Source organism: Centroberyx affinis, unplaced genomic scaffold, assembly GCF_046629955.1.
Source record: "Centroberyx affinis isolate AG114_WGS23_722 - 3 ecotype Tasmania unplaced genomic scaffold, CSIRO-AGI_Caff_v1 ptg001755l_1, whole genome shotgun sequence".
Taxonomy (NCBI): domain Eukaryota; kingdom Metazoa; phylum Chordata; class Actinopteri; order Beryciformes; family Berycidae; genus Centroberyx; species Centroberyx affinis.
Window position 1 is genome coordinate 90,001 of NW_027280156.1, and position 15,476 is coordinate 105,476.

The 15,476-nt window shown below is 41.6% G+C and overlaps 1 protein-coding gene across 2 annotated transcripts in view; it reads left to right on the plus strand.

Annotated features, from left to right (window-relative positions):
- Positions 1-15,476, plus strand: part of LOC139652076 (stromal membrane-associated protein 1-like) — a 103,252-nt gene that overhangs the window by 57,231 nt on the left and 30,545 nt on the right. Inside the window, exon 6 of one of the 2 annotated variants that reach the window (XM_071529025.1) lies at positions 2,739-2,817. In XM_071529025.1, the coding sequence (XP_071385126.1) occupies positions 2,739-2,817 (79 nt within the window). The remainder of the gene's footprint in view (positions 1-2,738; positions 2,818-15,476) is intronic. The other variant, XM_071529026.1, reaches the window with a different exon arrangement.

Sequence of the window (15,476 nt, forward strand, 5' to 3'; positions counted from 1 at the left end):
AATTGATATTTTTGCATCACTAGCAGCTCCCTTCCCTATCTTGATTAGTTTTTGTCTCCTTGCCTGTTTTTTTTTTTTTATTATTGCTATTGCTGATCAAGCAAAAATACAACTGATCAAATGATTTAAAAGAAGTTAGAATTTTGTCAGTAATCATTTAGTAAAATCAGTAAAGTCACATTTTTCATGTAGTCATTTAGTCATTCATTTATCTCATTTTGCACTTTTTTTTTGCCATTGTCTTCGTGACATGTTGTCGGAAGTCGTGATGCAGCGGTTATCTTCGCAACCTATGCGTGACGGGACGGGATGAGACCCGACAATACCTCAGCTGTCAGTCTTCTCTCAAAACATGTCACGGCATAGCCAGGAGCTGTTCCCAGACTAACACTGGGGAGGAACTTAAAGTAGACTTTGCCAGCGCTCCGACACTCTGTGTGACAGACGGCAGCTGATGGCTTTGTCTGGTGTGTTTTTGACAGCGATCGGATGTGACAGCGTCAGTCAGAGGCTTCGGTTTGTTCGCCGCCTTTTCATTCAGACTGGCGTCGCCATCGAGCGAAGACTCTATTCACCTGCCGCGGGGTGGAGTTATCGATCGGCCGGCCTCCCTTCCAATTACGCGTCCTCCCCTTCGAGCGCGACCCGGCCCTGACAGCCAATCACGGCCTGTCGCTAGCCGTCTGTCAAGCGGGCGTCACTCGGTGTCGCCCCGGATAGCCAATTACTACGAGGGATGTCCGTCCCCTCGATAACCGATCCGGGAGGAGGGAAAAGTCGACTTGTCTGTCAACGTCTGGAGACGCTTTTTGGCAGCAAGTCCAAATCCAAATCCTGCTGAGCAGACAATGGAGAGTCTAAGCTGTTTATGCACAGTGACATTTAGGATTTCTTTATTTCTGTCTTTCTTTCTCTCTCGGTCCCTCACAGCAGCACCATGGGATACAGCATTAAAAGGCCATGTAAGGCTGTGTTAGTTTTGTAACACTGTACAGAGTGTGATGAGTAACACCGTTTATATTTTTCTCGTTGCACTTGTTTTAGGGCTGGGCAGTATATCGATATTATATCAATATCATGATATGAGGCTAGATATCGTCTGATTTTGGATATCGTAATATTGTGATATGGCATAAGTGTTGTCTTTTCCTGGTTTTAAAGGCTGCATTACAGTAAAGTGATGTCATTTTCTGAACTTACCAGACTGTTCTAGCTGCTCTATTATTTGCCTTTATCCACTTAGTCATTATATCCACTGATGATTATTTATCAAAAATCTCATTGTGTAAATATTGTCGCAATATCAATATTGAGGTATTTGGTCAAACATATCGTGATATATGATTTTGTCCATATCGCCCAGCCCTAACTTGTTTTCCCTGTACACATTAAGAATGGCCAAGTTATCGAGGCGTCAGGTTTTCCGGTCTCTGGGTTTGAGTCTCACTTCTTATAAGCAGTTTGGATTTGGGTTTGACCAATATGGGCTTTTGAAGGCTGATAACGATAACAATATTTTTGTGTCTTTAAATTTGCCCTGTAGTCAAGTGTTTCCCCTGAATCTCATTGCTGTCCGGGTGGAAAAGCCTCTGAAACAGCATTCAGACCATTATGGGACACTAAAACCTTCCATTGAAAGCCGGACTAATGAAATACTAGCAGCGGCTCTTTAAGGCAGGGGGACCCGCCCACCTATTCAATGCTTCGTTGAACAGTTAAATGAATAAATGTGCATAGAATATAACATTAGTTTTGTAGCCGCGGCCAGGGTGGAACCTTCATATCAGAGGCTGGTATCTGATATAAAGCCAGTATTGGCCCGATATATCAGCAAACCGATATCGGTCTCACCCTTGTTTCCCTATGATTCCTGCCTGATTCGGACTGTATAACAGAGCGTGTCACTGTCGGGTCAATATGAAACCGACCTTTTTGCCGCCGTGCCCAAACGACCTTCCCGCCCCGCTCTGCCGGAGCCGCCGCAGTCCCAACACACATCAACTGGTCGGCCAATGCGTTCTTGATTAGGCGTGGACTCGGTAATTGTTTTCATTGCCCTGGATTGAAACGACATTGAATCTAATGTGGTCCATCGATCTTGTTTTGGGGTCGGGGGGGTGGGGGTGGGGGGGTGGGGGTGGGGTGGAAATTGGGTTTGTTACCGGCGTTGTAGATCTCTCATGGCCTACGTGTTAACCTTTTACTCTCCCTCTCTCTCTCTCTCTCTGTTCCGCCGCTTTCTCTCCCTCCCGTCTCTCTCACTCCTGTCTCTATCTATCTCCATCTCCCCCTCCCTCCTTCCCTCCCCCCCCACCTCATTCCCCAACCATTTTGCTTGTAATCTCTCCCTCTTCCTCTCTCTCTCTCAATCCCTCTTCCCACGCCGTCTCTTTCTCCCTCGCATTTTCCTCCCTCTTGCCTCCTTCTCCCCCTCTTTCTCTTTTCAGTTTAATGAGTTTATCGGCAGAACTGTTTATCAGAAACAATATTGCCAAGGCAATATACCACCAGCAAATCAGTTGCATTCAAACCATATCTAGATGAATAACATGATAAATGATTTGCTTTGAAAATGTGTATACACAATAGTACATAATAGGCTTTGACTGCCATGGGTTTTTGAAGGCCGATACCAACAGTTTTAGACCAAAGTCACCAATAGCAAAGATATTTTGTGCTGATATTCAGTATCTTTAATAAATCATTTCTCTGCATCTTTCTCTCTGTCTTTCTCCAAGAAGAGGGCCGATCTTCAGTCAGATTGCAGAGCCAGTCCCAAGAAGAGCACAGAGGCCGCTGTGGACCTGCTAGGCCTGGGTAAGACATGAGCAATAGATCACCCATTCCCCCCCAATCCCTACTCTAGCAGCTTACAGTGGAATAACTGTCAGATAATGGAATAACTTGTCAAAATATAATACAATGTTCTTTTAATGGATCAAAAGCATCATTAAACTTTTTCATGTAATAAATTGCCAGACAATGTAATAACATCTTAATAATTGCATGTTAGATAATGTAGTATTATCATTTAGTATTATTAAAAAAGTATTATAATGTCAGGTGTTATTACATTTTTGACTCGTGTAGTGGGACGTTTTATTACATTTTGACAAGTAATTACCATATCTGGCAGTTATTACATCATCAGTAGCTTCAGAGATCCATATCCAACACATGAACAGCTGTCAGCAGACTATGGTTGAATCCACCCAACATGAAATACTGACTGCAAACAAGGGTTTCTTCATTGGGTGCCCACTGGTCAGTTTCTGGAATATCATGGAATTTACCGAGGTTTATTCCAGACAGGGAAAGTCGAGGAATTTGATAAATTCTCTTTGGAAAACGGGGAATATTAGGGAATTTTACAAAAGGTCACTTTACAGGTGTAGCGTGTTGAGTCGAAAATATCGAACTTATAATTTGGTAAAGGCATATAAATATTAATATTCTGATCAAGAGATCAGATTACACTCGTTGGGGCACCACCTTCGTAAATGAAGGACCTTTACTCATACTAATCAGTCATCAATCTAAAGATCACGAGATCTTTCCAGTTCAGGGATTACTTTTCTCTGCAGGTAAGGAAACACATGACAACTTCTCTGCAATAGATGGGAATATTTATTTAACGATCCAAGTATAACCATATTCAATGAAGTAAGCAATATAAGTCACTGATAAACTATAGACTCAAATAGACATGGAATGTAATGAAACAGAATAAGGATGAAAGGAAAATGATAATGAAATGTGGGAATAAGAATTGGCAGCAGTAAATGGAGAGATGTATGGATCAATTACGCAGAGGAACGAGGCGGAAAGCTACGGGACACCTAAACTATAAAGCCTAACTTTCTTGATCTATTTAATTTGAATCTAAGCTTTTGCATCAACTCTCAGCAGTAAAGACGTGGATAGTCAGAGCCTACTTTGTTCAGTTGGGAGGTCTTGCCGGTCGGGGTTGTCTGGTCCCGCTGAGCTCGGAGAGACGGACTCGGCGAGGCCGGTTACCTGGCAACGGCAGACGCTGGATGGAACAGCTGGTCTCTGGTACTATCGTCACGTCGGGCAAGCAGCGCTACCGGCTCACAGCTGTAGTCGTCAGGCCCCTGGATGTAGAACACTGTGGCGATGTTGCACCAGTGTTGGCTGCTGGATGGAGTTGAAGTTTCTAGCTCTTCTAACTGTTGTAAAGTCTAAATAATCTCGTTCCTAAACAGCTTCAAAAGCAATCTTCGCTTGGCCGGGCGTTGATAACTTCTTGACTATTAGACGCGAGGTTCAAACTTCTTGCAAGCGATTCTTAAGTTCATCTGGAGAAGACGTCTCTAACTCCAGGCTCAAACTCTAAGTTTCACTAAAGGCGAATTGCAGCTAAAATTGTTGATCTTGGTTTCAGCAGGTTTCTTGGTGAGGGCGGAATCTTGAACGAACGTTGAACTGCGAACGTTGAACTCTGAACGTTGAACTCTGAACGTTGAACTGCGAACAAGGCCAGATAAGAGAGTTTTATAGATCTTTGAATTTCCAGGCGTGGTTCGCCATGCAAATCACGCTTCGCGCTCTTTTTTTCTGTTACGCCTTGTTTACTGATTAATTTCTTTGTTTGAGACGGTTCCACCCCGAATAGGGAGAGGGGGGGAAATGGATGTAAGAGGAATTTTTCCTCTAGTCTATTTTATTTTGAGATCCCTTACAAAGTGATCTTAATTAAGATTTCTTCCTAAAGTAATACGCAGGTATTTTACATCTCCACCAATTACTGTTGTCAATTGATCAAAATAATAAAAACCTGGGAACTTACATTCTAAATTATATGGCTAGCATATCAATATAAGGACTTCAAATAAACCTTCATGGCCTAATCTATAACTAGACAGTCTTTACCAAGTTAACTCATATATATAACTTGTGTTTCTAACTATGTGACTAATGTGAAAAACAATTTAACCATTTAATACCATTAAGCTTGGTCAACATTATATTGACCTGTCCTAGTTATAAATGACCACAAGGTGTGGTACCATGCAAAAAGGAAGGGAGAGTAAAATAATTGTAATCATTTCCTTAACTACAACAGCTAACATTGTGGGTGCATACAATTCACCACGAATTAAACAGCTTCAACATATATAGTTGGCACATTTAGCCTATACTTCAAGATACATAATACACTTATTAAAAACATTTTAAGAAGTATAGGGTTGAGAGTAAGTTCAGAGGAGAGAGCAGAGAGAGGGAAAAGATTTATGACAGTCCTGTTCCAGAGAGGGGTAGTGATGAGACTCTGATAAGTGTCTCCAGCAGTCTGTTGTTCCTTCGTATTGACACATTGGTATGTATACCCGTTCTCACCCAATGGTGACTGTCCCTTTCGATTAATCAGACCGTCTGGTGCTCCAATAAAGAAAGGGAGGATGATCCCCTATATTCATAGGTGTGGAAGGTATGAATGTGTGAATGTATTGTTCATTAGGGCTCCTGAGTCCTTGGGTCCTTCTTCTCCCGATGGCTGGAAGATAAAGGTCATTAACTCTGGAATGTGTGAGAAAGTTGCAAACCTCCTCGCAGTATCCTGTCGTTAATTCCCCAAAAGCTTTAGGGTGACATCTCCTGCTGGCAGATGCCCCTTTTGAAGTTGTGGTTTGTATCAGCCAGACACCTTTATGGCCATTTGTTGTGATAGGCCATGTTGTGTTGATTTTGAGAAAGCAACAGAGAGGTTGGGGCTTTCTCCAAAGGTCTCACTGGTATCGCTACACAGGAATATAGCAGAATGTATTTTACAAGTTGTTTCACACTTTATTTGAATTTGACGGAGGATTTCAGCCCGACTGTAGTGGAAACCAGACTGTTCACCCCTTTAGAAAAACAACATTAACAAACCAGGAAAGAATACAAATTTTAAGGTCACAGAAGCACTCAGAGAAAATTCATGGTATTTTACATCAGGGCCACTGCGGGAACCCGGGGCCGGATTCACCAATGTGTTCTTAAGATAGATCTTAAGAAATGACATAAGAGGACATTTTAGGAAGTTCTTAAGTAGGCTCTTAAGTGCAATTCCTCAATATTTTCTTAGTAACAGTCTAATTTCTTACGAATATCTTTAATTTTCCTACTTAGGAACTTCTCAGAATAGGGCCTGAATTAATTCTGGTTAATAAACTTTAGGCTTACTGCCATTGAGGCTAGGAGACAAGGCTAGGAGGCTAGGAGACAAGGCTAGGAGGCTAGGAGACAAGGCTAGGAGGCTAGGAGACAAGGCTAGGAGACTAGGAGACAAGTCGGCAATCCAAATGGGAACAAGCTGAGTGGAACAGAGGCTCAATAAAACCTACCAGTAGACTTATCATGGTGGGATCCACCATCGACATTCACCAAATTCACAAATTCACAAAACCCTAAGCTATGGCAAAGTCCCTGCATCGAATATACTGTAATTTGTCACCAAAACTTCCAAACCATCTCATTTAGACCGCATTCTTAGGACAAAGTGGAATGAATGCAATGAATGATAACTGATAAAATGTTATTATTATTATCTGGTCAATGTGATAAATGATTAGACATGGGTCACCAAACGATCAGTTCAAAAGGAACACGGATCCTGAATCCTCCCCCGAAGTGATTTTTTTTTTCTTTTTTAAATACAGCTACCTGATCTTTTTTTTTTTTTTGCTTGATCTTTGCTCTCTATTACAGTGATAAAACCCACTGATGAAACTTAGGCAGGCGAAGGTAAATGCCATACCCAATTGGGAGCCGTGAAGATTGAGCGGCCGTGGCTTCGAATACTTCGAATACATTTATTTATTTTATTTTTTTTATGGCATTTCTGCTTTTTATTAAAGAACACAGCGGCAGAGTAGCAGGAAAGATGGAATACAGAGAGGTGGGGGGGGGGGGGGGGGGGTGACATTCAGCAAAGGTCACACGGCGGATTCAAACCTGTGACATTTTCAATACACGGACCCGGACCCCCCCCCCCACCCCCACGGCCGCCGACCTTCATGTCTCCTCGGCGACAAAAAACGACAAAGCGGGAAAAAGGCCGTTTTTTTGTTGTTTTTTTGTTTTTTTGTTCTGGGGTTTTTCGATATAAATTTGTAATACGTGATGGGCCCGTGTATTCCCAATGCGAGGCGGGGTTGATATTAGTATGGAGATGAGGCTAAAGCTCCGCTGACAAAAAGGAGGAGCCGGCGGCTACGGCATCGATCGAGAATCCCTGACCGCAGCACGGAAGAGGGAGAGCGGATGCCCCCGCTATAAATAACCAACGCTACACACCTTGCGGCCACGTCGACTGGATGAGATTTCACACATAATCAATAAGTCAAATACGCGGCACTGCGCCTTGAGCACTCGCGCACCCATCCATCCGTCCCTCCCTCCATCCCTCCATCCCTCCATCCCTCTGTTTACCTCGCCCCGCCGCCATCAGAGAGCCGCTCGGGTTTCCCCTCGCTCTGTCACCGTCCCTCCGCTTCAGTTCAATCCAATTTATAATTCAAATCTGACTTCATTGGCGTCAAAGTAAAGGACAAGAGTGCCAAAGCGTCCGGATAAAAGCTGAAGTGTTTTTTATATGAAATCCCCTTCCGTCCTTGCATGGAGGATTTGGGCTCATTTCCTCTCCCACACACTGAATATCAGTCGTTTTTTCTGTCCGTTTCTCTTTCTTTCTCCATTAGGGCTCGACCGATATATCGGTTGGCCGATAGATGAGGCAGATATTTGCTTTTTATTGAATATCTAATAGGAGCCAGCGTGGTGGTAGAGCTACACAAAATCATAAATATTTAAACAAATAGTTTGTGTATTCAGTGTTTCGCTGTTGAGGCAGAGTGTCCCATGATGGTCTAAATGCTTTTTCAGAGGGTTTTTTTTTTCCCCCTGCCAAGAATAAAACTCTAGGGGGAAACACTGAATCCTTGTATTTTTTTTGGCATGCAAATGGTCAGATTAAAGATATTGAATTTCAGCACAAAACATTGGCCATCGACCGTTTCAGTACAAAAATACTGCTCTTGGTAACCCCGTTCTCTCAGTCTCTCTCTCCTCCTCCTCCTTCCTTCTCCTCTGCAGTGGTCCTGACACACTGAATTAACAGCGCTTTCCAGGGAGGTGATTTCTATGTATGAACTGATTCCCCCCCCCCCACCCCCCCCCCGCACCGTCTCCTTTATAACATTATTCTCGCAGCAGTGTCAATCGTTTTGGTCCCGGTTTTGCCTCTACTGCAGTGTGCCGTGCCAACACTGTCCTTGGTTGGATCTTTATAATGATAAAATCCCTACCTTTAATGTTGTGACTCGTGTTTTTCGGGCGAAACGGGGCTACATTTTAACATTTTTGCATCGCCGATATATAGTTGATAGTCGATATTTTGCCAGTATCTTTAAATTTGAGCATTTTCATGTCAATAGATTCCTGTGAATTCCAAGGATTCAGTGTTTCCCCCAGAATCGTATTCTTGTCAGGGTGGAAAAGCCTCTGAAAACACCATTTAGACCACGGGACACTAAAACTCTCCATTGAAACCCAGCATAACCATAATAAAAACCTATTCATAATCATCTTATAAAGTGATATTTTACCCATCATGGTGGTGGCAAACGTGCTGCATGAAAACAGAGGGAGTTTGTGTTCATCGTCCATTGAAGGAACTTGGGAAGCTGTGTGTGTTTTGGGGTGGAGGGGGGGGTGGGGGGTGATACCTAAACCCTCAGTCTGAGCCATGGGTCCGTTTCCATGGCGAGGTCCGGAGTGCTCTCAGGAAGCAAAACGCATCCCATAATAAAGGACGGCGAGGACAATGCCCGACGCGGCGACAGGAATGATGATGATGATGATGGTGATGGGCCCTTTTTCTCACCGCGGCTTATTGCCATGGCGATGGGGTTGGGGTGGGTGGGGGGGGGTGTGTGTTACGAGGGTAATGGATGCACACGAACACCCTATTGCTCTCCCTCTCTGCTCTTTTTTATCTGTCATTCCCTCTCTCTCTCTCTCTCTCTCTCTCTCCGGCTGACATCTGTCATTCTCGTCAGCCCCTCAAGTCATAATCATAATAATAAGCTTTATTTGTAGAGCGCTGATTTTAAAGCGGTATGCAGAGCGCTGTGAGAATCAAGTAAAGGCAAAAAAACCCACCATACTCCATAAAGTAAGCGAGTCAAAACAAGAAGATACAAGATAGAACCGTGAGAAAAAAATTGCAGTATATCCAAATAAGTAAAGACAAAAGAGACCGCATTAAAGCAAGTGTATGAAAATAAGTTTGAAGAAGTGATTTGGAAGATGTGGAGTGCTCCTTCTTCCCCTCTTCCCAGAGTAAATGGCTTCCCTTGTACCCCCGCTGTCTGTCTAAAGGAGCCCAGTCTTGTTCACACTTTAAAAGGGCTAAATTATGGATGTTTCATCACTCTGGTTATATAAATGACCTCTGCTCGCTCGCTCGCTCTCACACACACACACTCTGTCCTCTCTCTCTCACTTCCCTCTTCCCCCTCCTCCCTCTTTCTATCTCTCCATTACTCTCTCTCTCTCACTCTCTCTCTCAGATGAGTACATTGTGTACTCAGGGTTTCTCCTCCAACCGGCATGGGAACACACAGCCGACGCCGTCTCTCCCCTAATCTGAGCGTCCTCTCTTAAAACCCCTGCCATGTTAACAACTTAAAGATCCCCCATGTAATATCTTCATGAATACATATTGCCCTATTTTCAATCCAAGTAATGCGTTTGGGCTGAACAAGAGAAAATCCACCCCACAGCAATGCGTGACACTTCCTCGTTTTGTCCATGCGAGTCTATAGCTCTGTTCAAAACGTTACCTATTATAGAAATAGTGCACTATATAGTGCGTCTGCCACTTTGTACTAGTGTCCAAATTCTCAACTATAAACTACCCACAGTGCACTGTAAACTGTAGTGAACAGATGATGTAACGGAATTGTATCCAATTCCGGTCACTCGCGAGTTCCTAACCAAAAGCTAAATGACGTAATTTCATACACATTTCAGAAGCTAGGTATTAAATTTCATAAATATCTATACACATTTAAGCATATAAAACACTAACTTACAAACTTAGTCACGAGCAAGAAGCGGGAAGCCTTAAATCCCACTTTGGGTGACAGTTACTTCATGTAGAGAATCGGTATTGGCTGATAAATGGAAAAATAAGAGCTTTGAGTACATAGCCTGCACTTCTTACAAGTATCTGTAACATTGTGAAGGTACAAGAAGGGTTAATAAAGGGTTAATATCGAGTATATGAATACACCGACACGGACGAAAGTAAGTGTCCGGAATTGGATACGAAGTTTGAATCTCAAAAATAGGTGCGCTATCATCCATTTGCAGGGACTGGAAGAAAATCAATTACAAGTTAAGGTAAAAGCGATATTCAACTTTAAAAAAGACAGATGGAGGATTGTTAATTTATGAGAAATGTCAGCAAAAACAGTATAGGATGAAATATATTGGTATGTGATTGTGATTTTTTGGTCATATGCTGTCCGGAATTGGATGCCCTGATGTTACCCTACAATTTCTCCTATATACCACAATGCAATGCAATCGTGTCTTACCGAAGAAGAGTGTTAGTTAGCTAACATGTGAGCTAATAGAAGTTGGTCTATTTACTCGTTGATAGTGTTGGTGAATCAACAAAAGACGTCTTAGATGCCTCATTTGAGTTAAAGTTTGCCTCCGTTTGTGTCTGAGAAGCATAACTTAAACCAGCAAAACAACTACTTGAATCAGGCAGCTATAGCTAACTACTTTAGCCACCAATACAGGGGCTAATACAGGGTCCCTATGCAGGTAGGGACCCTGGAAAAGTATTAAAAATGAATTTGATTATTTCCAGGTCTTGAATAGTTTGGGAATTTGAAAAAAATGTCTGGAAAAGTATGGAAAATGTTGCGGCTCAGGTCCGATACACACATAATTCTAGCTTTTATGTTGTTGTAGAGCCACTTTGAGTCCACAGTTTTTGTTGATGTGAAGAATAATGTTCAGATAGAGGGACGCTCTTATTACCCAGCCGCTGTCAGCATGCATTATATCAAATACCCACCAAAATCAAATCCGGTCAAGAACATAGGGTCTGGGAAAAATATGGAATTTTAAAATGGAAACCGTGTAGGAACCCTGCCAATCATCTCACATATTCTGATATTTGTCGCTGTGAAGAACAATCTTCATCTATACAGTGATATGACCTAGTTAGCAGGGGCAAGATGTCTATCTGCGCAAATCATATTGAACACCAGACAAAATCTTCAAAACAAATCAAGGTCTGGAAAAAGTATGGAATTTATTATTTGAAAATGTGTAGGAACCCTGGTAATAGTGTGAGCGTGAGCTAGCTAACATTAGCTCACCAGCTTATTGTTTGCCAAACCAAAACAGCTTGCTACCATTAGGAGACAGCACCTTAGTTGACAAAACCACACTTAAACATGATTAGAATTTCAACAATTTATTTGTAATTGAATGTTCAAAACTTCGCAAAATCGATACCCGAGTACGTTTCAACCTGCTGTCATGAGTGCTTGGTTTGTTTATGAGCTGCTGGGCGTGTCCGGGTGCGTCAGACGAATGTCCAGAGGAATGATTTTTAATGTAGTGTCTGAAACTTTGTTTGGTTGTTGCCCATATAGTTCACTATATGACAAATCAGTCATAGGGAATAGTTAGTGAGTGAATGAGTGAACCATTCCGAACTAAGCTTATGTGGTCAGGAAGGACCAATGGTGGAAAATATTGGAAGAGTTAAATCAAATTGAGCGCTCAGTCCAGGGAGAGCTGGACTCACCAACGATGGCTGAACTCAACTGAACTTAGGTTTGTTTACCCTTGACTACATCTCTAACCCTTTCCAGGCTGTGCAATTGCAAAACACATTTCTGTATTATATATTGTAGATGTAAATGTGTGTTCTTTCAAGGGCGGAATCTCAATAGAGTAGTCAAGTAAAGTACCAGTAATATGGAGATGTGAATCAAAGATCAGGCAGTTGAAACAGCAGGTCGAGGTGAGTTTACTTCAGTCAGGGCCACATGTGGGTGTCCAAAGTAAAAAGGGATAGAGATAAGAACAAAGCAAGCTCAACTTATATCGGGTTTGCTATCTACTAACATGATCATGACTGACAACTGGACTGTCCCAAATAAGGTCCAGAGTGTGACATCCTTATCTGGGCAGTGCTAGAATCTAGTGAAGTTGTACAAATGATTACACAAAAATTCATTTTGGGTGATTTTGGGAGGTAACTTTGTTCATTTTCAACAAAATATAAGCCAGTATCATGATATAAGTTGTGATATTGGACAGTAATAGTCATTTAACAATGTATCTTTTGGACTGTTCCACCACTATGATAGACAGAAAATGCCTTTTTAGAGTCACACAGCTATAGAATGTTAATTCTAATCCACCTGAAAAACACCACAAGCCAAACCAACACAGTGTGGCAATGTTAAACAGTATGTGTGCAATTGTTGGAATTTCGTTAGCGAATATGTGCCATTACAGGCATTCAAATTGGAAATAACACAAAACGAGGAGCATAAATGGAATCATATTTAGTGCAATTCTAAATATTGGAGGAGTGTGCAGTCGTTGGAATTTTCTTATTGATGTGAGGTTATAAGCATGCTAATTGAAAATTAAGCTATGCAGGCATTTTGGGAATGTGTGAATGAATAATTCTTATGAATAGGCTTTCGTCACAAGCATTGGTATGCAAAGGTCAGTGTTAAGTATTTCTATTCTCTGTCTCTCTGTCTGTTTCTATGTGATTCTCCCCTCTCACTCTCTTTCTCTTTTCTCTATCTGTATTACTCTTGTTTCTCTTCGTTTCTATTCATTTATTCACTCTTTTTCTCTCAGTTTATGTGTCTATATCTGTCTCTGTCTCTTGAGTGTCTGCGGCTCCTTAAAAAGTCTTAAATAGTTTTGAATTGAATTATCTAAATTCAGGGCATTTAAATGTCTTAAATGTGGTTCAGTGCTGAGCTTGAATGTAAAATACACTTTCAGATACACTTCTGTAAAATACAGAAGTTTCACAAATGCAGTATTTTTTTCTCAATGCACTACTTTTCTGGTGAGAATTCTGATTCATACATTGTTTTTTGATTAGTTTTATGGCTGATTTTTGGGGTGAATGTGGTCTGCAGTGTTATTTGAACTGGTTTGAAGTTAAGTGTGTAGCGTGTTGAGTCGAAAATATCGAACTTATAATTTGGTAAAGGCATATAAATATTAATATTCTGATCAAGAGATCAGATTACACTCGTTGGGGCACCAGACCTTTACTCATACTAATCAGTCATCAATCTAAAGATCACGAGATCTTTCCAGTTCATGGATTACTTTTCTCTGCAAGTAAGGAAACACATGACAACTTCTCTGCAATAGATGGGAATATTTATTTAACGATCCAAGTATAACCATATTCAATGAAATAAGCAATATAAGTCACTGATATTGATCACCAGAATGAAATACGGAAACTATAAACTAAATTAGACATGGAATGTAATGACACAAAATAAGGATGCCAGGAAAATGATAATGAAATGTGGGAATAAGAATTGGCAGCAGTAAATGGAGAGATGTATGGATCAATTAAGCAGAGGAACGAGGCGGAAAGCTACGGGACACCTAAACTATAAAGCCTAACTTTCTTGATCTATTTAATTTGAATCTAAGCTTTTGCATCAACTCTCAGCAGTAAAGACGTGGATAGTCAGAGCCTACTTTGTTCAGTTGGGAGGTCTTGCCGGTCGGGTTGTCTGGTCCCGCTGAGCTCGGAGAGACGGACTCGGCGAGGCCGGTTACCTGGCAACGGCAGACGCTGGATGGAACAGCTGGTCTCTGGTACTATCGTCACGTCGGGGCAAGCAGCGCTACCGGCTCACAGCTGTAGTCGTCAGGCCCCTGGATGTAGAACACTGTGGCGATGTTGCACCAGTGTTGGCTGCTGGATGGAGTTGAAGTTTCTAGCTCTTCTAACTGTTGTACAGTCTAAATAATCTCGTTCCTAAATAGCTTCAAAAGCAATCTTCGCTTGGCCGGGCGTTGATAACTTCTTGACTATTAGACGCGAGGTTCAAACTTCTTGCAAGCGATTCTTAAGTTCATCTGGAGAAGACGTCTCTAACTCCAGGCTCAAACTCTAAGTTTCACTAAAGGCGAGTTGCAGCTAAAATTGTTGATCTTGGTTTCAGCAGGTTTCTTGGTGAGGGCGGAATCTTGAACGAACGTTGAACTGCGAACGTTGAACACTGAACGTTGAACTCTGAACGTTGAACTGCGAACAAGGCCAGATCAGAGAGTTTTATAGATCTTTGAATTTCCAGGCGTGGTTCGCCATGCAAATCACGCTTCGCGCTCTTTTTCTGTTACGCCTTGTTTACTAATTAATTTCTTTGTTTGAGAAGGTTCCACCCCGAATAGGGAGAGGGGGGGAAATGGATGTAAGAGGAATTTTTCCTCTAGTCTATTTTATTTTGAGATCCCTTACAAAGTGATCTTAATTACTGATTGATTTCTTCCTAAAGTAATACACAGGTATTTTACATCTCCACCAATTACTGTTGTCAATTGATCAAAATAATAAAAACCTGGGAACTTACATTCGAATTTATATGGCTAGCATATCAATATAAGGACCTCAAATAAACCTTCATGGCCTAATCTATAACTAGACAGTCTTTACCAAGTTAACTCATATATGTAACTTGTGTTTCTAACTATGTGAATAATGTGAAAAACAATTTAACCATTTAATACCATTAAGCTTGGTCAACATTATATTGACCTGTCCTAGTTATAAATGACCACAAGGTGGCAGTGTGGTACCATGCAAAAAGAAAGGGAGAGTAAAATAATTGTAATCATTTCCTTAACTACAACAGCTAACATTGTGGGTGCATATGTGGCATGTTGAAATCCTCTGATTTATATTTATCTCTGCTTCAGCAGACACCACTATTGAACACCACATTATTTCCATACGTTTACTTGGGGAAGGCAGTTAGTCTTAGAATTTAGAACGCAGGCAGGTGCCGTGAGCTCGCGCTGGTCCTTCAGTTGGCGATTATCAGCAGAAACAACTGTATGTACCAGCCGTGCCAGCCGACTCATTTTGCATTTATAATTATTTTGCAGGTGAGTCAAGTGCCACCGAGCACTTAAATGCGTCCACTATAATGTGTGTGAGCTAGCGGAGCTATTGTTTCTGTTCTTGGTTGTCCGTGTATTTTTGGGGTAATCTACATTGATAACTAACGTTAGTTCGCTACCGCGACTATAACGGTCCTTTTAACCATTTTACAATATTTACAGTTACCTGTTAGGTTGTGATAACTCACATACATATGTTGTTTGTTTGGGAGTGTGTATGTTATATTGTAGATGTTTTACCTTGAAGGGGAGCCGGAATG